Source organism: Astatotilapia calliptera, chromosome 7 (genome assembly GCF_900246225.1).
Source record: "Astatotilapia calliptera chromosome 7, fAstCal1.2, whole genome shotgun sequence".
Lineage (NCBI taxonomy): Eukaryota > Metazoa > Chordata > Actinopteri > Cichliformes > Cichlidae > Astatotilapia > Astatotilapia calliptera.
The window spans coordinates 54,239,724-54,262,432 of NC_039308.1; the positions used below are offsets into that span (position 1 = coordinate 54,239,724).

A 22,709-nucleotide genomic window follows, 5' to 3' on the forward strand; every position below is an offset into this window, starting at 1 on the left:
TACTGTCAAGAGCAGCCCGTGAATAAGATTGTATGTAATGTAGATGCAAGCTAGAGCAAGGGAGATCCCTCACTAGCAACACACAGGACAAGGGGGACTTTGAGGTTGCATTTTTAGTTTTTAGAAGAGGAAAAAGCAAGCCCGAGAGACGTTCAGCATGTCGGTGCATTGCCCTCAACAGCAGTAAGTGCTTTAGGTGTTTTACCACACCCACTGTTGGCCGCACTGTAAAAGCAAATATTAATCAGTGACTTTAAGCTTCTTTCCTTAAACAAATGGTTTGGCATCTTTCTTGCCAGGAGTTGTTTGGTAAATTTGAACCGACAGGCAAGGGAGAAACGGGTAGCCTTAGACAGTCTGGCAATAACAAAATCTGTTTATCAGTTCCTCTAAAGCTTACCAATTAACACATTATGCCTTGTTTGTTTAATCCAAAAACCAAAGTGCAAAAACGACACGTGGTTTTATGCCAGGCTGCGTTCTGGAACATTTCTTGGATGGCTTCAGTAACTTTCTGGAGGCTTTTTCTTCTTTTTAAAGTGAGCCTAACCAAACAAATAATAGTAACATTTGGGCACATACACCTGTTGAGATTAAAATTTAAAAAAAAAAGAAAAAAAAAAGGTTTAGATTTGCAGGTAGTTAAGCTATTTCTGCATGTTTGGTCATGACGGTAAGGTGGATTCTGTTGGCAACTTCATCTTCAGTCATACACTCAATTTAATGCTTTACAAAAAAAGAGCTAATAACCATATTACTCCAAAGTCTCCAACTAATCCTTGGAAATCTACCACAGCGAGACCACAGCACTACAGAAATCCAGTCAAGATAAATTTTATATAAAACAGTTTATTGATTTATCAACAACTGTCAGCTGTACAGTCCTTATGGATGATGCCACATGTATGCTACACAGTCTTAACTTGTGTTTATGATGAGACCATTCCCGTCTATGAGAAGATTGTAGTGAATATTATGAAATACTGAAGAAAGCAAAGAATACACCCAAAATGTCGAACGTGGTAATGGCGTTGCCTGCATCCTTTATGAGTAACCAAGTCTTGCGTATCAGTCACAGGCTCGCAAACACAAGCGGCAATAACGATCTCTAATAGACTGATGGCTAAACTTTGCAGAGTGGAGCAAAGTTTTCATACAGTGGTTGAGTCAACAGAGTGAGCTCAAGTCACAGCTGCTTCTCTCTAAAACCCATCAATCCGACAGTTGATATAAATCCATTTTGATGTTATAGACAGGAGCCAGGGTTCAGTGAAAGGTCTTCATTTCAAAGCTGAAATTCTGCTGATCAGGGTCAAAAGGGTAAACATAACTGGAAACCATGATTTTTTTCCTCCCTACAGAAAAAAAAGCCTTTCCAGAATTCTCGACTGCAAAAATCCATGGGACAAATGTCTGTGATACAGCAAATAGCGAAGAAAAAAAAAGCCTTTGTCAGGGAGAAAAAAAAAATACAAATTAGATTTCCGAAAAGGTCATTTTGGACAAGGAACATGAAAAAAAAAAAAAAAAAAAAGCCGAGGAGGGGGAAAAAACTGAAATAGAATATCCTCTTACAAAGTCCTAATCTAATTTCCATCCCCGGAGGGGACAGAAAATCACGGAGAGAACAAGAAAGAACCATCACAAGCGTAACTGGACACCAAAATATAAATCTATAAAAGGCCTTTTATTACTCCATTATGTACACTTTTCACAGGACCTCCAAGGAGAAGCTCCAGAGCGAAGCGCCGCTTCTACTTGTGTCATGGAACTTTATCTCCACATTAAAAAGGACGAATAAAAAAAGAAATATCCAACAAACAGAAACAGCAAGACATTATTTTCTTCTCGGTGCCTTGGGAAACTGCACTCGCTGTACAAGTGTTAGTTGTATGAGTGAGGAAGGGCAGAGCCGAAGGACACAGCATCCAGTGCCACAATAACACCACCATCCATTTTCGTCTGGCACTGCCAAACTTCCTGCCCATCCACCTTGGAGCTGCAGGCAACATCCATGCTGTCTGTGTGAGGGAAGGAGGATGGAGGAAGTGTCTACTGTTCCTGAGCATGCTCCGATCCAAAGCAGTCTCTTCTAATAGATCACTTCATACACAGTGGCCTTCTTGTCACCAGAGCCTGTCACGATGTACTTGTCGTCTGCAGAAATGTCACAGCTCAGGACAGATGAGGACTCCTTGGACTGTTTAAAGAAAAGCAAACACACACACAAAAAACACTTTAATCTTGGAGGCAGTTAAACTTAAATGTTGCTGAGTAAGTTAAGTGGTGAAAATTAGCTGACTTCATGGCAAGATTAGATTGCACTGACATCAACTTCTGGCCTGACGGGCCTCAAAAAGGCGTCTTTGTCAGGTCAATAATTCAGGTTCAGTTTTCACTGATAGGATAGTCCTGTCAGACAGCGGTCGTTTTGCCCTTCCTCTTAGAGATCTGTGTGTACGTTTGGCCTGGCTACAGACAGAGTCCATTGATCTGCATACCTGGAATATGCTGGCGCCATAAGGAGTCCTCCAAGCATTCAACAGATTGTCCTTCCCGGTGCTTACGAACCATTTACCTGCAAAGACAACAAAAGTGCCATCAGGACACTTTTCACTAACAAGTAATAGGAAAAGTACCTACAAATGAAGAGTAGCCTTGAGATGACAACAAGCATTTACGCTATTTTAAAAAAGGCACTAATAAGGACAGGCAAAGGGCTCTTCACAGTTAAATACGATCAGCTTTATCTGATGCTCTTTTTGTGTGTTTGTTCATACCGCAGTAGGCAAACTTGAGGGAAAGGACACAGCTTTCGTGCAGGTGGAGCTGATACTTGTCAGGCTTTGAATGGTGGAGCACTTCCACGTTGCTGCTCTCCATTCCCACAGCAAGCCACTCGCCAGTCGGACAGTAGCCCAAAGAAAAGATCTGGAGATCAAACAGGACAATAATTACAGACAGTTCTTCGGCCGAAAGGAAAACAGACTCCAGGTCTGGTCCCTTGCATTATGCAGCGTTGTACCTGTGAAGTGAAGTCGTGCTGCTGCAGCTGTCGACCCTCTCTCAAATCCCAGGAGCGAACAGTGTTATCGAGACCACCTGTCCACAGCTTAGTGCCATCATGGGATATGTCAATACAGCTAGCACCATCCGTATGACCTTGAAACTGCCTAAAATCAAAATCGGAAGGCATACAGACAGTTATTGACATTATCTTTTAAATTGACTCAAGCCCACATACTGGAAATAAAGTTTTGTTTCCGACCTAACGAGAGTCTGGTTATGCAGGTCCCAAACGGCAATGTTTCCATCACTGCAGCACGAGAAGCAGACTTTGGCATCAGGGCTGATGGCCAAGGCGTAGCACGCCGGGGCTGAGGAGGTGAGCTCAGCTTTGATCCGCGGTGTCTGGGAGGCCAGATCCCAGATGGTCAGTGTGCTGGCCTCGCCTCCAACAATCAATGTGCGACCATCAGGCAGTAGCTTACAGGAGCGGATGTAGTTATCCCTGTTCTGTTGCACCGAGGACAAAGCAAATCAATACATGTTCAAGGCAGTGGAGCTAGGGAGAGCTTTAGAAACAAACAAATCATGGGCGGAGGATAAAAAACGTCCTGTCATAACAAATAAACCAAAGATTGAACCTCAAACCTAATCTGAACTATGTGAATAAGTGTTTGGCTTGTTAATTTTTTTCTAGTGTTGAATGAAATAACATGTGTGTAAACATTAAGAAAAGCTGATGAGGTCCTCACCAAACAGTCCAGCTGGGACACGGGGCTCTTGCTGCCTGGTTGGCTCATGTCCCAGATTTTGACACAGCCTTTGCCACCAGTGTAAACGTGACGTGTGGGGTTGCTAATGGTGACAGCACAGACCACCTCACCATGGCTCAGTGTGTTGATCTGACGGGCGTGGCGTGGAATACCGGGACCAATGAGGGCGTCGGGTGGGAAGGGCACAGGCTGCATTTGACCATCTGCGCTGACATGGAAGGAGTACGCTCTGAAGGAAAAGACACGTGCCTGTCAGTATTTGATATCAGCTGTGTTACAAAAAAATTGATCTGCAACATATCTAGGGAGACACTTACGGTTTTCCGCCAGAAATAGATGTGAGGCTGGCTGGGAGGCCCGGGGCTCTCATGTGGGTGTGAGGATCAAACCCCTAAAAGATGATATGGGAATGTTTGACTAACATACTCAACTGTTATCAGAGTAAAATCCCTCATTGCATCCTGTACATGACTTTTAGATGATCCAAAACTACAGAAAAGGAAAGGGAAAGCCTTTACCATGGGAGTGCGTCCATAGGCTGCTGCTGCTGCAGCGCTCATCTGAGGGGAGATGTGCAGACCAGCATACACCCCAGGGCTAGTCAGGCCTCCGTTCATTTCATGATGGCCCATCATAGCAAAGGGGGTAGGATAGGACCCTGCAATGGATAGAGGTGTGCGCAAAGCTGGGGCTGCTGTAGACAAAGACAGGAGATGGAGATCGGTTTGTGGCCTAACAGTTTTGCAAATAATGGAAAAAAAAGATCTCAGTTTCTGTAAAGTGAAGAGAATGGTACCAACCGAGAGCTTCCATGCCTGGTGGCTTGCCCAGGATGGGTCTGAGCCCAGGAGTCGAGCTGGTGCCAGGGGTGGGGGCATCGTTTCGGGGGGTGGGGGTGTTGGATTTGAGACCAGGCGTGGAGGATTTGTCATTCTGTCAAGGGAACGAGAGAGCAAGCACAATCACAATCCCGGAAACCAGGCACTGTGCACTGACAATTTGAAAGCAAACTGAACTTAATCCAATCTAATTCTGACAACCCTCATAGTCCTGCAGAGCCATAAACTGCTATTTATTCTAAAACCTATTATGGTCACAATGGAGATGGGGACGTTTTTATCCCCTTACTGCTTTGGCTTTAATCTTTTAGTGAGGCAGAGGGAAAAATCCTGGAATAGTTAAATACATTGAGCTATTAACAGAGAAGACCTGACTGATCCTGATGCGGGACAATATTATCCCTGACGTTTAGTCATGCACTTAAAGCACAGACAGCCACTGCTAATCCACTGCAGAAAACGTCCTAGATCTATTTGCACATGTCCCTTTGGTCTCTCGGCAATTGTCATTTAAAACCCTTTCTGTCCCAGTTTGTCCACAACTCTTTTGATGTCTTACATGACTGAGCTCCTTAGCCTTGGAGGAAGGGGTGCTTCCAGATGACGCCACTGATGCGGGGCTGTTGGGTGTGTCTTTCTTTGGGGGGCGGGGCTTGTCAATACCATTTTCAGGTGGTGAGTGGGCTGGGCTTGCCCTTGGAGTGGCAGGATCCTGGAGAAACACACCAGTAATATTTACATAAGAGCAATGTCACATCAATGTGCTACGAACAATTGCTGTGCAGCTCACCTCATTGGACACATCGACCACCAAGTCGTCGCTTTTCTCTCCGTCACTGTCCTGTAACAATAATTAGTAATCGTTTAACTTAACACACACAGATGGGGAAAAATTAAAGCACAGACTCCAGGGATGTTGTTCTCTGGTCTAAACTTCATTAGTTTTTTAAATTAAATTGTGAACCTAAAGCAATTTTTTAAGTCACCATTCATAAGCATATTCATAAGCATAAGCATATTTCCCCGTCATGCTGAACTACTCCTTCAGGGACTTACATATCTACTCATGCTGTCCTTCTCCTCCACTTTGCGTTTCTTAGAATCCAAGCTGTAGTCTGAGGAGCTGCGATGCTTCTCACTGGCTGTGCGTAAGCTTTCTGATGGGGATATTGAGTTATTCTGCAAAAGGGGAAAAACCAAACACGCTTTATTACCATTTTGTCTTCCTTCTGTAAGAGAGCGCAGCAAGTCACTCATCCATTACAAATTCACAGAGAACACACTGTGCCAATCCAAACACTAAAAATGCCTTATTCACACAATGATGGATACGGCGGACTCTTAAAATGCAGCTGTAGGCCAGCTCCAAACAGTACCCTGACACCAGCCAAGCCCAATCTCGCACACAAGCCTGTCCCTGGCCACACAACAGAATGGGCTGTTATCTGAACTGAATGGAGGAGGGCTTGTTTTCCGAGCTGGGCTCCCTCCTCCTCATAACTGGACAACAAACAGCCTCACAGGGACATGAGCAGTGTGTTGTAGCTGAACAGAGGGCCTTTTCTCCAGAGTCAGTCAGGCTGAGCGTGAGAGAGAGAGAGAGATAGAGATGGGAGGAGAGAAAAACGAAAGTAAAGCGAGAGAGAGGGGGGAGAGAACCTATATGTTTTGGGTGCTGGGCATTGATTGCCGTAGTGCGCTTGGGCACCATGTCAGCTGAGGCTTTGAGCTCAGATAAAGAAAGAGAATCTATATCCTGCCAGTGGGCACGGCAGCGTGGGACTGACTGGTGCTTCTTCATGGAGCCTGCCCACACAAGCTGGGACAGCTCACTCTAAATGCCAAAAGAATGGGAGGCTTTAGGCAGGTGTCCAGCAGCTTTCACAGGAGTTTGCCACTTGCCTGTAAACTGCCAAGTTCTCCCGATTCTCTCTGTCCCTCATCTGAGGACCAAAGCGAAAACATGGACTAAGTCAGCGGCGACTCAGAGAAGTGAACAATGGCTGATGGACTAGCAGTCTGGGCAAAAAGCCACTGTCTGCATAATGGCTGACCTTTAAAGAGATGCTTAGCGTGACTCATTAGCCAAAGTCACCATTCTACTATCAGATGACCAGGGACGAGAGCACAGAAACAAAACAGGCCCGCTAATCGCCCCAGGACTTCCATTTCTTCAGACATGACTGCACCCATTCAGCTGGCCCGGCCTACAGAAACACAATCTCACAGGCCCATCACAAGCCACCATAGATCGCAGCATTTCAAATATAACGCTTTAGCAGGCCCAGCCAGACGAGGTGGAGAAGAAGAAAAAAAAGAAAAGAAAAACAAAACAACACTCCATTTGTGTTCATAAATATTCATCACATGCCAAGAAGAAGAAAGAGAGAGAGCTGGTAAACAAGGGAGACAGTAGAAGGGATCAAATAAATCCTTTAAGAAGGGGAAGTCCAAGCCCTTCTTTAATTGTGATGAAATTACAAGGCTTCTAATCTATCTCACATGATACCAGTCATTTCCCCTTCTGGATTAAACACACACGATTTATATTCCAGACCTCATTTTCCATTAATCATTTTATTGAACTCAGATTACACCGCATGAAATCAGTATATGCATGCACTGATGGAAGGCTCTACTTGACACTTGCAGCGCAGATGAAAATGTGATGAATTACAAAAAAACAAAACGAGTGCGGCTCGGGAAACTTACCGTGCTCTCTGTGTCGCAGACATCACGGTGGCGTCCGAGGTAAAGATGAAACCAAGCGGAGCAAAGAGAAAAACAAGTCACTTAGCACATCATAACAGATGCTTCTAGCCGAATGTGTGACAATCAACTGCAGGGCACAAGGCCCCTCTTATCGGCGTGTATTGGAGCTGCTGAATAGCTTATGCAGTCATGGGCTGGGAATGTACCAGCTCATTACCCAGACAGAATGTGAACAGACAGGATGTGCTCCTCACCTAAGGACCCTATGATTGTGAGAGTGAGAAGCACTCAGCACTAAATTGGTTTATGTCAGTTTAACATCTTTTCAGAACTGCTAAAATTAATATGCCTTTTGATTCTCGCAAATAATAACTAGCTAACAAAGCTATGGGGCCGAGCTCTTCTTCTCACCTCGGTGTTCGAGATCATGGTGGTTCTTTTCATCCTTTACTGGGAGGTGGGCTTGGCTCCCTAGAGCTCCTAGCGCCAGCAGCCCTGATCCGGAGCCCGTCACAGGGGGGATGCCAGGGGGCTGCAGGCCCGAGGGGTGAGGCGGCAACTGGACTGGAGGCCCATGGGCAGCATGGGAGAGGTGCTGTGCCTGGAGCTGCTGCTGCTGTAAGGTGACAGGGAGATAGACAGACAGACAACAAATGGGTTGGAGGAAAAGGGCGAGGAGAAACCACCAACTAAGCACGAGGCTAAACCCCAGATGATATTAGCACATTCACACGTCTATTACTGTCAGGAACACACAGCAATCCCCCTCAGTGCTATTTCCATACCAGGCCACGGTGGCATAAGCCCTAGATCTGTGCTGAGGCGAGTAAAACCTATAACTGCCTGACCACTCTCAGCATGTGTAACACACGAGGCAGAGGTGCTCAAGTTATCGAAATAACCCACTAATCGCAGTGTATTATTGAAAACAACTGAAATATTTTTCATTCTACTTTATCCAAAAGGGAAAAAAGTCTGCTTCAGCCACATCTTAAAAGAGAAAATCATTATGCTTAAAGGTAAACTGGCACATATTCTACTGCAACAACACAACTCCTGTGCCTCTGTGATTTAAGCGATCAGAATACAAAACTCTGTGGAAATCTGTCTGTGGGCTAAACAATACCCGCTTTTCAAACACATCCAGTGTCTGTTTACTGATCTCATAGTCACATTTCTGGATTGACGGAACATGAATCATTTGCGCACCCAAACTTTAAGAGACTGCGGGAACACAGAGTGCTAGAAGCTGGCACGCCTTCCCTCTCACTCTGAGTCTTTGAGTGTGTTTCTGAGTGTGTGTCTGGAAGGCTGCTGCGGGAGCGAGGACCAGGGGTCCCATGCTGGCACTCAGTCAACCCTCCAATACTCAGCATCAATATTTGAAAGGCACAGGGAAATAGATGGGAGTTAAAAGGCACTCAGCATGGAAGTAAGTAGTTTAAAGCAAGGTTAAATAATACTTAGCTGAGACACCAATAAAAACATCAGCAATTTATTACCCGTATACGAGCCAGCTGAATAATTCAGATGCTGTTACAGCACACTCCTCTCTCTTTTTACAAGACGGATTTCAATCAGTGGCCATTTATGGCCATTTCAGGAATATTAGAATCTTTGTAATGACCAGGGAGGTAGTGCGACGCATAGAAGACGGTGGTGGGCAGGCCTAACACATAATTAAAAATACATTAACTCAGCAGGAACTCCTAAATTCTGTAGCAGGAATACAAAATACTTAGTGCTTAAATATGTCCTTAGAAATATAATCCACATTGTTCTTTTGTTTTTCTGTTGTAGAAGTAGAGGACTAGCATGACTAATAGCTAACTTTTTAACTTGCAACCTTGTGCTTTGTTACATGGGGCAGATGTCAATCCAATTACAAAACGTACCCAAGACAGACACAGCTCTCTCTCTCTCTCCGTGTCTGTCTGGGAGCCTAAGAGAGCGAGTGTGTTATAATATTGTGTCCATGAGGGAAATTAAGGAGCCAGTTCATTGGCAGGGGAGAGCCATCCTTGCTCATTGTGTTTAATGAGGCACTGATGGGTAATAAGCATGGCTGATCAGCAACAGCCCTCATTACAGGGGCCATAAATGAAGACAATAATAAATAAATAAAGGAGTCTGGCCTATTTTCTCTAATTTAATATTCTAAGATAAAGACCTACTCTTTGCTCCTTTTTCCTCTAACTGAGTGTAGTTTAAAATGCCTTGTTTATGACGCGGATATTTTGGGTATTTTCTAATCTGCCAGAAAACGCTGCTTGTCAGGTTCATCTCAACACATGCAGCTGCCCCAGTTTCATTCTATTAATGGCCCTCAGCTCCATCAATAAGACATGCAGCTGGCTCCTGGATGCTTCCTGTCTACCTGGCACGCTCTTTCACCTTGCTTTACAAAATACATGAGGATTTTGGCATGCCAACAGAGCTTCTTCTTAATGAATAACTAATGGCAAGGTATTCGTAAAACATACAGTGGTTACATTTCCTCCTCCTCTGACGTGAGCGACCTGAGTGACCCGGGTGGGAGCTTTACTGTTTCATAAAAACTGTCCTGGTTCCCACAAAAGACCACAAACTAAAACTCTGAGCTTGTCAGATAGCTCATAAAATGTTTTCTTAATGCTTTGAAAGCCCAAAAAGGCACAGTCAGATGATGAAAAATACAAATTCAAATGTACAACATCCTAGTACTGTGATGCTCCAAATGTGAAAATCATATAGAACACAAAAAGCCCCACTAGTGAAATCTCCTATTCTTAGGAACTACTGCAGCAGCTGCTCTTCCAAAAACTGTAATAAAGCATCCATTTCAGTCCAACAGAGGAGTAACAAACAGTTTTCCATCACCTCAAGACACCCACTCAGGCAAATTCTGGGGAGCAATTATCCAGGAACAAAAGGTCACCAAGGGGGTTATTAATTGAATTCCAATATGTGCTTCCAGTCATCAAGTGAGCCTTTAGGCTAGTCTTCTGTGTGCGCCGGAGAGTCTACAGTAGTCACAAGATCACAGACAGTTTGAGCTTTCTATCACAGGTGAAACCAATCACTTTCATTATAGCACGCCAGGGTCAGCACAGCTGATCAATGAGGAGCAGATGGCGTTTGGAAGCCACGATGAATGCAGCGGATTACAGCTCGCTGCCGTGGCGTGAAAAGAACTGTGCAGCGGAGCCGTGGTGGCTGACGACTGTCTGTGCTGTCTCAGTTAGCTTGCAGTGCTGGCTGTGTTTAGTTCACCCTCAGCCTTTTAATTCCCACAGCAATCCAGGTCAACTGTGAGAGATGAGGCTCCTCATTAAAACCTTAGCCAATTAAAGCAATACGAGCTGCGAAGGGGGATCTCGAGAGCTCTCAGGCTCGCATTTATCAACACACAACAAGGCATTGAAGATGCCACCGAGGCCAAAGCTAAAGCAATGCATGAGTCTTTTTTTGGTTTGTTTTTGGGGTGTAGTTGCCAATATTAATAGTTTCGTTTGAATTTAATAGTGAAAAATAAGTCATGAAATGAAAAAAAAAAATAGTGATGACACATTTGATTTAAAAAGAGGCAAATCTGCACTATAAGTGTAGCAAGTGGTGTATTACAATGTGTTCACTCAACAGTTCAGACTACTCGGTATATGAATTTGATGTGAAGGTTTGCCCCTACCCAAGGTCAAATAAAGGAATAAAAGGGGGTATACACACGGTGAGAGGCAGATTGGGAAGTCCACGTACCCCGATGATGGCATTCAGCTCAGTCATAGTCACCTGCTTAGCCCTCTCTACTGCCTGAGCAACCTGCTGTTGGTGCTGTGGACAGACATTTGCAAAAGATTATTTATCACACATCCACACTTGCTCATCTATGAATTTCACAGTTTTTTTCCAAAGCAACACTAAAATTATAAAGGTGAGATAAAATGCTCTTAACCACAATTATTCCCAAAAGCAAGGAGTATTATCTTAAGGGTACAGGCAACAATAAGTGGCGTTGCTTTAGTAGTAAACTGTGACACCGTTTGGAAACCGGGCTCAAAACTCACCTCTTGTGACAGGAAAGGCATAATTTGAGCTAAAATTGCGTTGAGCCGTTTGGCAATCTCCGTCTGGAAAACAAAGAAAGGGGAGCAAAATGAGACGGTAAAGTATGAAAGAGACAGTGACTTCATATAACCCCGCCTTTAATGTTTACACCGATTAAGTCAATTACTGCGGCAATCAGAACTGCTTGACTCAACATCCTCTAAACAGCGTGATATTGACATTTGAAATATTTAAAACATTAGGAGAGCCCAGGGGGATGGAGCACAGCTGTGCTAAGAGTGCACTCCATGCTAAACGGATATGAGCAGGCAGAGTGCTGCTGTGTTGAGAGGATCCTCTCTCACTCTGCCCTTCTTCCCCTCATCTGCGAATGTGCTGTCCTGCAGTTAACCTCAAAGTTAAACCACACAACCACACCCCAGGAAGGAAGGCCTACTAACTACAGCGCATTGTTTACTTACATGTAACGGTGTGGGGAATTTACATTAACAATTAGGACTGCAGAGAATGCAAAGACAAACGGTAATAACATTGTAGGGGAGACACCTTCAATCAATACCATTAAGCAAGCAGCCTGTGTCGTAAGTGGCGTTTGCTAAAGCTACAGCTTTAGCCCAAGCCGTTTCTCACTGCAATCAAGCACCCAGCCCACCAACCTCATAGCCTCCCAACATCCACGACGCCCTGCCTCCATTCTTCTGCTTGTCTACCAACTGCCATGGCAACGGCTGCAGCCCTATCTTGCTGGGATCATTATGCAAATGGCACCTCTGCTTGACCGTAACAGGCTTTAAAATCATATTACGTGCTTGGAGGCAGGTCATTAAATTGAATTTTCAGCCTGTCGATCACATGAACGTACCAAATGAATGGTGGATAAAAAGAGCAGTAGGAGGAGGTGTGCGGGGAAAGATCGGGGGCGGGGGGCTATGCTCCACGCCCCCCACCCCCTCCAGTCTCCTGTAAAAACACTGCACAGCCGGCCTGCTATGCCTCTCTTTCTCCTTCCAGGGAAAGGAGATGAGACTTTCAGGTTCAAGCTCTGCACTGGGAGCAGAAAAATAACAGCGCCAAAGCTACATCATCTTTGGAATTTATGAGCCGCAGTTCAACCCAGGGCCACTGCAGAACACAAACACATCACAGGGATTTTCTCTGATTTTTCATTTGGAGCAGCAGCACACACAATGTACTTTGCAGACCGCTAGCTTATTTATTACACATGGCAGAAATGCCAGGCAGTTTTGGCAGCCAGACATATTACCTCTAAGCAGAGCCAGAGAGATTGGAGAGTAATGTCCAACAGAACGAGACCTGCTGACCCAAGCTGCAACATGGATAGCCACTTAGCCAGTCAAGCCAGCAGGACAACCAACAACAAGCTGAAGATGCAATATCAGATGAAGCCGCGGATCAGATGCAATAATGCCAAACAAATATATGGCAGCATGTGTCACAGGAAGTACAATAGTCCAAAAGATAACAATGACTATAACTTGATTATTGCCCGCAGACAAAAAAAAGAAAAAGAAAAAAAAGAAAGAGACTGAACCGCGGTCCCCTTTGGCACACAATAAATGTGACCTACAGGTAATAAAGATAAATGTTTTACGAGCGCTGGTATTAATGCAACGTAGTAAGTGTTCTAGAAAGAGCTGAAGGAGCCCCACAGAAATGGTCGAAAAGCGACAGGACCCGTATAATCCATGTTTGTTCAGATAAGCCATGTAAATAGCAGTCGGACATTTGACAGGATTTGCAGAAAGGCCTCGAGCGCACGGCCCATTCCTCTGTAGCTTAGTGTCATGGTGACAGCTGGCTGGGAAAGGTCAGGAGGTGGCTGATCCACTCTGCCCTAAACAACTGGCAGTCTCTACACTCTCACAGCACAACATGCAAATACACGGAAAAGGCAACAACTCAACTCGCCACTGCTGTCAAAATAGATACGGTGCAGAGCTGGGAGGATTTCTTTTTTTCCCCCTGCCGGCAGATAAAAATTGGGATGTTGTCACTTTAAGCAGATGACAGCTTGGCCCTTGAGAGGCTGGCTTTGCACTGCCGCTACACAATTACAGGTACTCGGACCTGTGTAGCACCACTTTAAGAGCACTCTCGGGCTGGCTTGTCAATGGTGTGCAGAGAGGTATTCGCCTGTTGCTATCAGCAATGGGAAAATGGACTCGAGACACTGATGAGTATTAAATGTAGAGCGAAAACAAGTGGTGGCTCTGGTCACATGATCCATCTATAAACAATACTTGACTAGTCCCATTTAGAGGCTCGGCAATTTTGACAGCGTTGCCTCATGTCAGGTTTTCAGAGTAAGAAGAAAAACATCAGAGTTTGTTTAAGCCAAAAAATGATGCTTCCACTAAACCAGTCTTTGATAAAGAAGTGTAGTGAGTCCAGAATTAGTTTCTAATTGGCATTTAAAGTTATTGGTATTGATTTGAAAAATGCTGAAAAGCTGCATAAATGAATACGTGAGTCACTACTGTGATTAGTCTTGTCAGCTGCAGCAGTCGAGCTGTGTTTTTTTTTTCCTAAACAAAGCATGACACAATCTAAAAAACAATAAACTTATTCTAACAAAAACAGCATAAGAACATAACCGTTGTTGTTACGCCACATCTTAAAGTACAGTCAAGTAACTTTTCTGCTTATGTAAGTGAAACTGACACCCAACAGTTCACACCCTGAAATTATTACACTGCAGTCCAGTCCCACATGACAGATTGGGGATATGGAAGTACTGATGGCTTGGAGAGCCACAGTTCCTCCAACCACTTTTCACTGCACGCCTCTTTTGTATGAAGACTGCAGACAGCCTGTTGGCTGACCAAGTTTGCTTTGGCGCTCGCCACGGCAGATACTTTGCTACTTAGCAAATGATTCCTGCAGACATGGCTGCGTTACGGCCGTAGGTAACGACCTAATCTGATTGAATCTTAGCACCATACAAGCCCCAAACCCCATGCAGCTCTTGGAAAACAAGCACCATATGAAGATAATTACCAGCTGACATCATGCAGCAGAAATTAGCAGTTTGCATCGACAAACTGACATGGCTGATAGAGAGGGATCAGATAACACCACCAACGTCAGTCTAAGCTTTGCCTGTGTACGCATTCTGAAATGTGAATTATGTCCCTGCACAGTAATGAAAAAGGCACAGTTAGAGGAATGAATTTCCTCACCATGGAATAAATCTCCTGGCAGGAAAATAATATGCCTGTGTGCATCCAATAATCCATCCCAACCCTGCCTGTTAACCGCTCCCCATCTTCTCCTCCTCCCCTGCCTGAGCTGTAAGCTGGGGGAGCTGCATGGACGGGGCCCACACTGTTTGCTCACAAACACGCCGTTCAGCAGGTTAGGGCCCCACTGATGAATTATTCAAGCGCTTCCATCAGCTCTGTTGAGGTTCCTGATAAAAGTCAGGCGCTAAAATGGATCAGTCGATTAACCTGTTTACACAGAGCTGGGCTGTTGCCCCGCCTCCAGCTCTATTCTCCAACTTGTCTCCTGATACCATCCCCCCCACCTCTCTCCTCTGGTTGGCGATAAGTGCCTGACAGAAGCTATCAGAAGGGCCTGAGCCCTGACAGACATGTGGAAGTGTGACACACAGCACAGACACTGATGGATCGCCCTAACACGCCAACCCACCGTGTCGCCAACGCTGTCATTATAACCAAGCCAGGCAGTCGCAGGGGGGCGCGGGAACATAGACAATGAAATGTCACTCATTCACACAATCTCTATCACTTCAGTGCGATTTATCTGCGGAGACATACAAGATAGGATCTTCTGATAAAGATAAGACCACAAAGAAGTGACTAAAGGACTTTTGCTCTGCTGGTGTAATTACTTTATCCTGAAAAAAAGAAATACTGACCTATCAGAGGGCCTCTCTTTTTAATCATTAAGTCAAAAGGCTAAGCCTGCCAAAGTCTACCTTTAATCTTATCAGAAAGCTGAGTCAAATCCCGGATGCACAGCATATGCAAATTTCCAATAACGGCTCACAGCACTTGTACAAGCTGCGGCAGAAGTTTGGGGTTGTGTTGTTGTTTGTGTGCAGTGGATCTGCCTGTTTTCAGACCATTACTGATGCTCAGTTCAGCTCACAGCCTGTAAGTGGCTCCGCCTGGATCTGACATCCCCTGACACCGTGGAAAACCAATGAGCTGAAAAATATGAGCAGCACTGTGATACGTACCTGCTTGTGCATCTCAATGTTCAGCCCGTAGGACATCTCGTAATACTGAAATGAAAGCAAGGATTTAATTGTGGTTAGTGACGTCAGCGCAGTTACAAGATCTGATGATATTTATTACGTGTAACAACAGGCGAGTGTTTTTGCGCTCTGCACTCATGAGACTGGCGTAACCTTAATGTAATTATCGCTGCGCTGATTCCATCGCGGTCAGGGTTTGAACACTATAACGCCTATATAAAAAGTGTTTTTACAGGAAAAGGAGATACGTTATAAGATCAGATAACAAAAGGATTTCTTTGAGCAGCTCAGAGTGAATAGCCAATAAATCAATGCTTCGCTGTTTGCAGTGTGGGCGGAAAAGAGAGGGTTAGAGTTATTGATCAGCTTAAGCCCTCAGATCCCTGTGATGTTTGTTTACTTAGAGTAACGCGGTTGCTCAACACTTATTTCCAGCCAGGTCAGTCTGTCTGGCTGAAATGTAATCCGCCGAGCCCACAAGTGGCAGCCGGAGCAGAAATGGCTTTCCAGTCAGCGTCTATTTGATGAGGCCAATGCATTATTCAGTCCATTAGCTTCTTCGAAAATTACTCTCAAACAAGAGAGCCATTCTGTCTGAGATCAGAGCCCCACAGCCATGGCGTAACCTGACACCGAGCGCTGGCTGTGGGATACTTCCCAACATGTTTACCTAACCTCCTGCTTGTCAGGCCGACATGCTGTTTTCCTCTGAGCAAAAAAAAAAAAAGAAGTTTAATTTAAGGCTGCATGCATTGGTTTAAATAATTCCCGGTGTGTTTACCTGGGATAGCCTTCTTAGTGTGTCATGTCTGAGCTAATTTTTGCGTCAGGGGCACACCTATGTTTTTCTAAAAGGCTACTTTAAAAAAAAAAAAAAAGCAAGCTAATGATTAAGGTTTACAAAGAAGCTGAGTATAAAGGAGACTGCAGTGTGCTCCACGTCCTCCATTTTGTTTACTGTGGTGTATTTTCCCACACGCTGCTCTGGGCCTCCGCCCTCAGCTCACACCTAATTTATGGCCATGCATATGTCTGAGCGTGGAGTCTCCTAGGAGAATAATCAGATCAGCACACACAGAGGGCAACACTGCAGCCGACCCTTGGAGATCAGGGGCATGCTATAATGGAGCGGCAGCCCACTGCCGGCCGCCTGTCAGGAAGCGCTCCTCTGTAACAACCTGCTACATCAACCCCCACGGGGGGGCTTTCACAGGCCTGTACCTGCCACTCAGCCCGCCCTAACAACCACATAGGTGATCACAATAGCCCCGTCTCACTCCACCCCAACTAGATCTTCAACAAGCCGTGCAATCTGGAAACCATAATTGCTTTCAATTGTAACACAATCTTACCATGACATAGTGGCGCTGCATCTCTGTCTTCTCATTGGCCAGTTTGTCATACTCCACCTTAAGACTTAAAATAGGAGACCAGGTGTCATTTTCAAGCGTCTGTGGCACTTCAATCACTTAACCACTTAACAGAGATGTGCACAGGATAAAAACGGGGATGCTTTTAAAAAAACAAACATATATGCTCCTACAGAAGTCAACAGTCAAATATTAGCGTTAACCTCAAAATCCAATAGAGTAAATGTTGACACTGCCATTCTTTGAGTATAATCATTACCTGTGATACTGGGCTTGGAGGAATTGAAATTCATCTTTAATCCTGTCACAAGACTCTGCTACGGTGAATTTGAAGCCAGGCTGGCCAGGCTGATGTGGAGCCTGAAAGAGAAAAGAAAAGAAAAGTGGTTGTAAAAAAAAGAAAAAAAAGAAAAAAAGAGAGAGACAGAGAAAGTTTTATTCTGCATTGTGACCTGCTAAGGAGAGCTGAACAGTTCACACATTTAGACTCAGGCTTTTAGGATAACATCTCCTCTGCGGGAAGACATTACCACAAGGTGGGTCTGATTCACACCTCCAGGGGGTAATAACACATTAGCTTTCACACCAAATATGAAATGTAATTTCAAAAAAGAAATTCAAATCACCACCACCACTACCACCACCTGTCTTCACGTTCAGACACAGTCATATGCAAGTGTCTGGCTGAGTAAATATCTCCAGGCATACAAACAATCTGCATCCATTTAGTACTGACTGCATATTCCGATGAAGCATAAATGCACTGTAATGAAACCCATACAGAAATCTGATGACCTGCATTAAGAGCGGAAAACGCTTTGCAGGGCATGTTTCAGGAGAACGTGGGGGAGGACACGGCACAGGCAGGAACCATACACCAGCACCAGTGTTTTGTAATAAATATGCAATCTTCTCTAAGTATAGGTGAAGCGAGTCTTACCGGATGTCGGCCTTGTGGATACATCTTGAAATGTATCCTTTGTTTATCCCTCCAGTGTACAGGTCCTTTGGCAAAACGGGTGAAATTTGCTCACAGCCACACCAGTCTCAGCAGACAGGGCCGAGGGGAGTGAGGGAGGGGGGAGGCAGGGGATGAGGAGAGGGGGGGGGAGGGAGGTCGTGAAAATCCTGTGTTGAGAAATGACGCGGTTTAATCTATAACCGTAAAAATAAAATAGAAAAAAAAACACACACACACACACACATACACTTTACACTGTTTACCAATAAGTAAGTAGTCACCACAGCACACTAGTCCCAGTTACCGCAGCAGTTCGAGCCGAGTCAGGGAAGCAGCACAACAGTCGAGCGCTTCTGTCTTCTTGATGACCTTATTCGGTCAGTGGTCAGACTCGATATCCTAACAAATCTCAACGTGCAGTTTAACATGATGCCAACACGTAGACGAGGTTGGAGAAGCCACTTATCCGCCGTGCAATTTTAATGCTCAGATCCGTTTCGTTCTTTAATAAAAATAATAATAATAAAAGGAAAAAAAAGAACGGAAACTGACTGCTGTTTGTGAAATGACCACCACCGCCCCCTCACCCGGTCCGTAGGACGTCTACAGGCAGGCCATAAGCGACAGCCGCTGGCTTGCACCTACTGTTTGACTCCCGCTCAGAGTCGTGGAAGCGGGGTCGAGCGTACGCCCAAAAATTAGACAAAAAACTAAGAAAGAAATCAACAGCTCTTGTAAATACGTACCCGTGCGTGAGTCCGAAGCGTCCGTCCGACTTCTGCTCCCGAAGAAAATACTGAGCAGGCTATAATTCATGCGTTTAATCCCTCCTAATGTAAGCCTGGTGGACGCAGTTTTCGTCAAGCATCCTCTCTCCCTCGCTCTCTCCAGAACGCACCCAGCCGGGCTGGGAGAAAAAATTTTAGTGCGGTCGGGCTCGATTAAACTATACTTTATTCTTCAACCGCGAACCTCCGAGGAATGTGCGCCTTCTGCGGCTGGTTAATCCCACAAAGAAGAAGAAGAAAAAAATAAATAAATATGCTTCCAAAATCTGTCTTCCGACTCGAAGAGGTTGGAGATTCTTTAAAAACGTAACATGGTACTCTCCACAATCTCGCGTTTCCCCCAGTTGTCCAGCTTACCCCGGTTGCCACACACAGGCAGCAGGGCTGAACTGCCGTGAAAGCGCCTATCTGTCCAATCGCATTACTCGGAAGGAATACGGCCACATCTGCCTATCGGAGAGCGACGGCCCCCACGTGGGGTGCAACGGTACATGACATCATCCCGCGGATCCACAAGGCATCATCCGTCCGTCCCACCGTGTACAACAGCAACAACAGCAGGCATTGATGTGCCGACGATGATATCCAAATTTGACAGAGACAGCACAAATTCCACATCCGCGCTTCATTAGGGTGTTTTCCTTTCCCCCCTCACTGTGTGTGCGCGCCTCCGACATAAGATGATGAATTTTTTTTGAGGGGGTAAGACCACCAGCGGGACGGGGGAGGAGGAGGGGTGGGGGTGTACGGTGAATTTTTATCCCCACACTCAGAAAAACGGATGAGGGGAGTGCTTCTTGTAAAACGTGGTTACAAAATACGAAGAAATGCTAACACGAAATATACAAAGTAGCGGGCAAAACCAGAAATATCCGGGTTTAACCCCCCCTCCCTCTCGCCACCACTATCACTACCTCTTCCTACACGCACAGCGTGAAGGGCACAATATAATGACCAATCGATCGACGACACCCACCAAAATTGAAGCCACGGGAGCGTCTCGATATAATTTCTCGTAAGTGTTTCGAGATTCTTGAACAACATACCCGCTCGTCTACCTATCAGCATTTGGATGATAGTTGCTCAGCGGGGGAAGAGGAGATGATTGCCTTTGTGTGATATGAACATCAGCCATGTCTGAGCGCTGCCTCTGCGCCTTGTTTTGAAGGTTCGGCTCTGCCCCCACGTGGGACTCCTCTGCGGCTTTAAGGCCTCTCGTCCAATGGCCGCGCGGCGCACTTACTCGCCGGCTTCCTATTGGCCCGCCGGCGCCAAGCCTGTCATTCACGCGGCAGCGTTGTCAATCAATACCACGCGGGGTCAAGCGCTGACAAATGCCTGTGCTCCTCGGTCCTCTGCCTGTGAATAGAGCCTGGAATGGCTGCTTAATTAGCTTCGAATGGCTTTTCTCTCCAGTTCAAACAATCTGTTACCACCACGTGGTAATGAGAGCCTACATTAAACAAAGGAAGAAAGGAAGCATGCAAACAGTTGTAACATTACAACCTGTAGTTTTCCTTTACATATGGGCCTATGTAACTAGCAGACAAAAGGCTCTTGTTTACCTTTATCACAGAGGCCAATCCACTTGTTCTAACATTAGACATGATATTAAAGTTGTGTTGTATAGATATGTGTTTTGCTTTCACAAGGCAGAAATGTGACACTTGACTGCTTGTGTATATGTAGCTACTAACTATGTGTGTTTCTCGGTTGTGAAACAAAAGAGGCAACACCACATCCATACAGCTGCAAATGAAAATCACATTATCTCTGATCTTTCTAAAGTGCTACATGCATTCAAAGCTGCTAAATTAGCAACAGATGCGTGTGAAATCTTCACACATATTCAAGATGTAATTGTGTATAATAGTGGGGAGTTAAATTATGGTTATAACAAGTCTGGTAAAGCCTTGCAGTAAGTGACTTAAATACAACCAGCCATGCTTCACTTTGGGGAAAGCTGAGGTCATTATGTCACCTTAAGGTCTGAGATTGCCCAGCAGTCGTCTTACTTGTCATTCTTGTCAGCCTCCTTGAGGATGTGGGATAACTGTGTTATTTCCAAAAGTATGGGGGCAGTCTGTGAGAAACTCAAGCACTCACAAGAGCTGGCGGGCTAATCTCACCCAGGCACCCCCTCATGCTTTTCAATAGAGAGTGCTTGGATTAAAGGCAACAAAAGGCTGGGCCCAAACCCCAGGGAGAACGGTGGTGGTGGTGGGGGCTCTCCACCCACCGAGACCCCCACACTGTTTATTTACATGGAAACCCCAGCCTCGGTGAAACTCCCACCCTGAGGCATTACACACGGGCCTATTTGCAGAGGTGGCTCTAATTCTTGACAGAGCGGGGATTGTCCTCACTCCAGCCACTTTGAACTTACTAGCGACTCACTTTCCACATAGCTCAGATACAGCCAGTGAGCAAATATTTTGCTTCTTCCACAGAACAATTTCCTTGGGGTCATATTGTTCAAAGGTAGCTATGCCTGTCACACTCTGCTTGGATTTTTGTGTGGAAAATAAGGTTGAGCACAGAGGTTGAAATCACGCCTTTTGCAGCCAGAGAACGAGGCAAAGATCGACATTACAGTGGAACTATTTATCATAAACCTATATTGGATGTATTTGTAGATTACACAGTCTTGGCTCATTAATGTGACTTGCAGTTAATAAGCGACTTGGCCATTTTTCTCTCTTGTGGAAGCTCGCTTTCCTGTTCACGGAGCAGAAAATGAGGGCCCTGATACTGCAAATGCTGGGTGTTTGTTGCAGTGGCTTACACTTCAGGGAACTGGCATGTTGTTTGTATGGAGACACGCAGACGTACATACCGCACGTTCACAAACAAACACACGCACGCGCTATGTATCGCAACCACGTCATTCACAGGCAGGAGGCAGAAATTCAGAAAAACACGCACACACGCATTCCATGCAACAAAGAGCCTACAGTGTGTGGTGGAGAGATGAATTGCCTGCACTGTATTATCAGGATGACTCATCAGACAGTAATCAATGAAAACAGGATGAAAGTCTTATCAAAGGAGAAAAATGCAGACATGAAATGTGTCTCAAAACAAAAAGAGGCTTTTGGCAGGAATCCGGTGCTGTACATAGCCCTCGGCTCGGGAGGGGTGGGACATAACCAAGCAATACTCCGAAATTAATATTCCCTGCAATCATCAACTCTCAATGATAAGCACACAAAGCAACAACAATGCACACACAACCAGCAGTTTAAAAAGTCAGCTCTCTGAGCAAATGCATTAAACTGTGGACCCACTTGTAGTTTGAAACATCTGTGGACTGAACACATTTTTCTTTAAGAACATACTTTCATTTCTATTGGGTTTTCAAATCTGGATACAAATGAAGTAAGTTTTTCAGTGATGGGGGAAATGTAAACCTGTCTCCTAGCCTTTCTTTTATTCTGCAAAGATAGGTCAATATAACAAATCCCCTTATAGCATCAAGGCCGTTGCTCTTTTCCAGGAGGATCAGCTTCACACTAATTTCCTGTTAGAGCAGACAACTGAAAAGAAATTGCCAAACATATTTTACCGTTGGAGTTTTTTTCCCCCTCCTTAACACGACTTAATAAAAATCTCTTTAAAATTCACACGTTATTAACACACTAAAATTAGACAGTGTAGAGCAAACGATTATCATTATTAAACGATATGTATGCAGCTCATCTGCCAAGGTTACTACGTGATAACAGGATCCTTCAATTTTAGAGCGACTTCTTTCACATTCACTTTGTGCAAGTAAAACCTTTTTGTTTCTAGACAACACCTTAATGTTTTAAACTGCTAACATCATGCATATTAAATATAGTCCAAAAATAAGTACGTGAAACCAAACCACAGCAATGTGTTTTCATTTGGCTTTGTCAGACTGTCAGAAAAGTAGTTGAGGGAATTGATGGGACATTGTTCACACCCAGAGAGCCACAGTGCACTTAAAAAA

At 44.9% G+C, this 22,709-nt stretch overlaps 1 protein-coding gene across 7 annotated transcripts; it reads right to left on the reverse strand.

The window, feature by feature from the left end:
- Positions 1–1,666: 1,666 nt before the first annotated feature.
- tle3a (TLE family member 3, transcriptional corepressor a) lies at positions 1,667–19,905 on the reverse strand. 7 transcript variants are annotated; one of them, XM_026175795.1, is made up of 22 exons: positions 19,783–19,905; positions 18,695–18,946; positions 17,928–18,115; positions 17,247–17,347; positions 16,970–17,033; positions 15,600–15,644; positions 11,374–11,436; positions 11,036–11,140; positions 7,742–7,946; positions 7,331–7,338; positions 5,675–5,797; positions 5,409–5,459; positions 5,178–5,330; positions 4,580–4,712; positions 4,298–4,473; positions 4,097–4,170; positions 3,759–4,008; positions 3,269–3,516; positions 3,026–3,173; positions 2,781–2,931; positions 2,502–2,578; positions 1,667–2,200 (listed from the first exon to the last, which is right to left on the reverse strand). In XM_026175795.1, the coding sequence occupies exons 3-22, from the start codon at positions 17,949–17,951 to the stop codon at positions 2,093–2,095; spliced, it is 2,307 nt and encodes a 768-aa protein (XP_026031580.1). In that variant the 5' UTR covers positions 17,952–18,115; positions 18,695–18,946; positions 19,783–19,905; the 3' UTR covers positions 1,667–2,092. The 7 variants fall into 7 exon arrangements, with proteins under 7 accessions (XP_026031580.1, XP_026031581.1, XP_026031585.1 ...); XM_026175796.1 differs by lacking the exon at positions 18,695–18,946; XM_026175800.1 differs by lacking the exon at positions 19,783–19,905 and having other exon boundaries at positions 4,298–4,470; positions 11,066–11,140; positions 18,695–19,681.
- Positions 19,906–22,709: the final 2,804 nt, after the last annotated feature.

Bases quoted from the DNA above. Each gene is read 5' to 3' on its own strand.
- tle3a (XM_026175796.1), bottom strand. From the start codon at position 17,951: ATGTATCCACAAGGCCGACATCCG. The intron at 17,348-17,927 runs GTAAGACTCGCT...TTTCTCTTTCAG, and splicing joins ATCCACAAGGCCGACATCCG to GCTCCACATCAGCCTGGCCA. The intron at 17,034-17,246 runs GTAATGATTATA...TCCTATTTTAAG, and splicing joins CTCCAAGCCCAGTATCACAG to TCTTAAGGTGGAGTATGACA.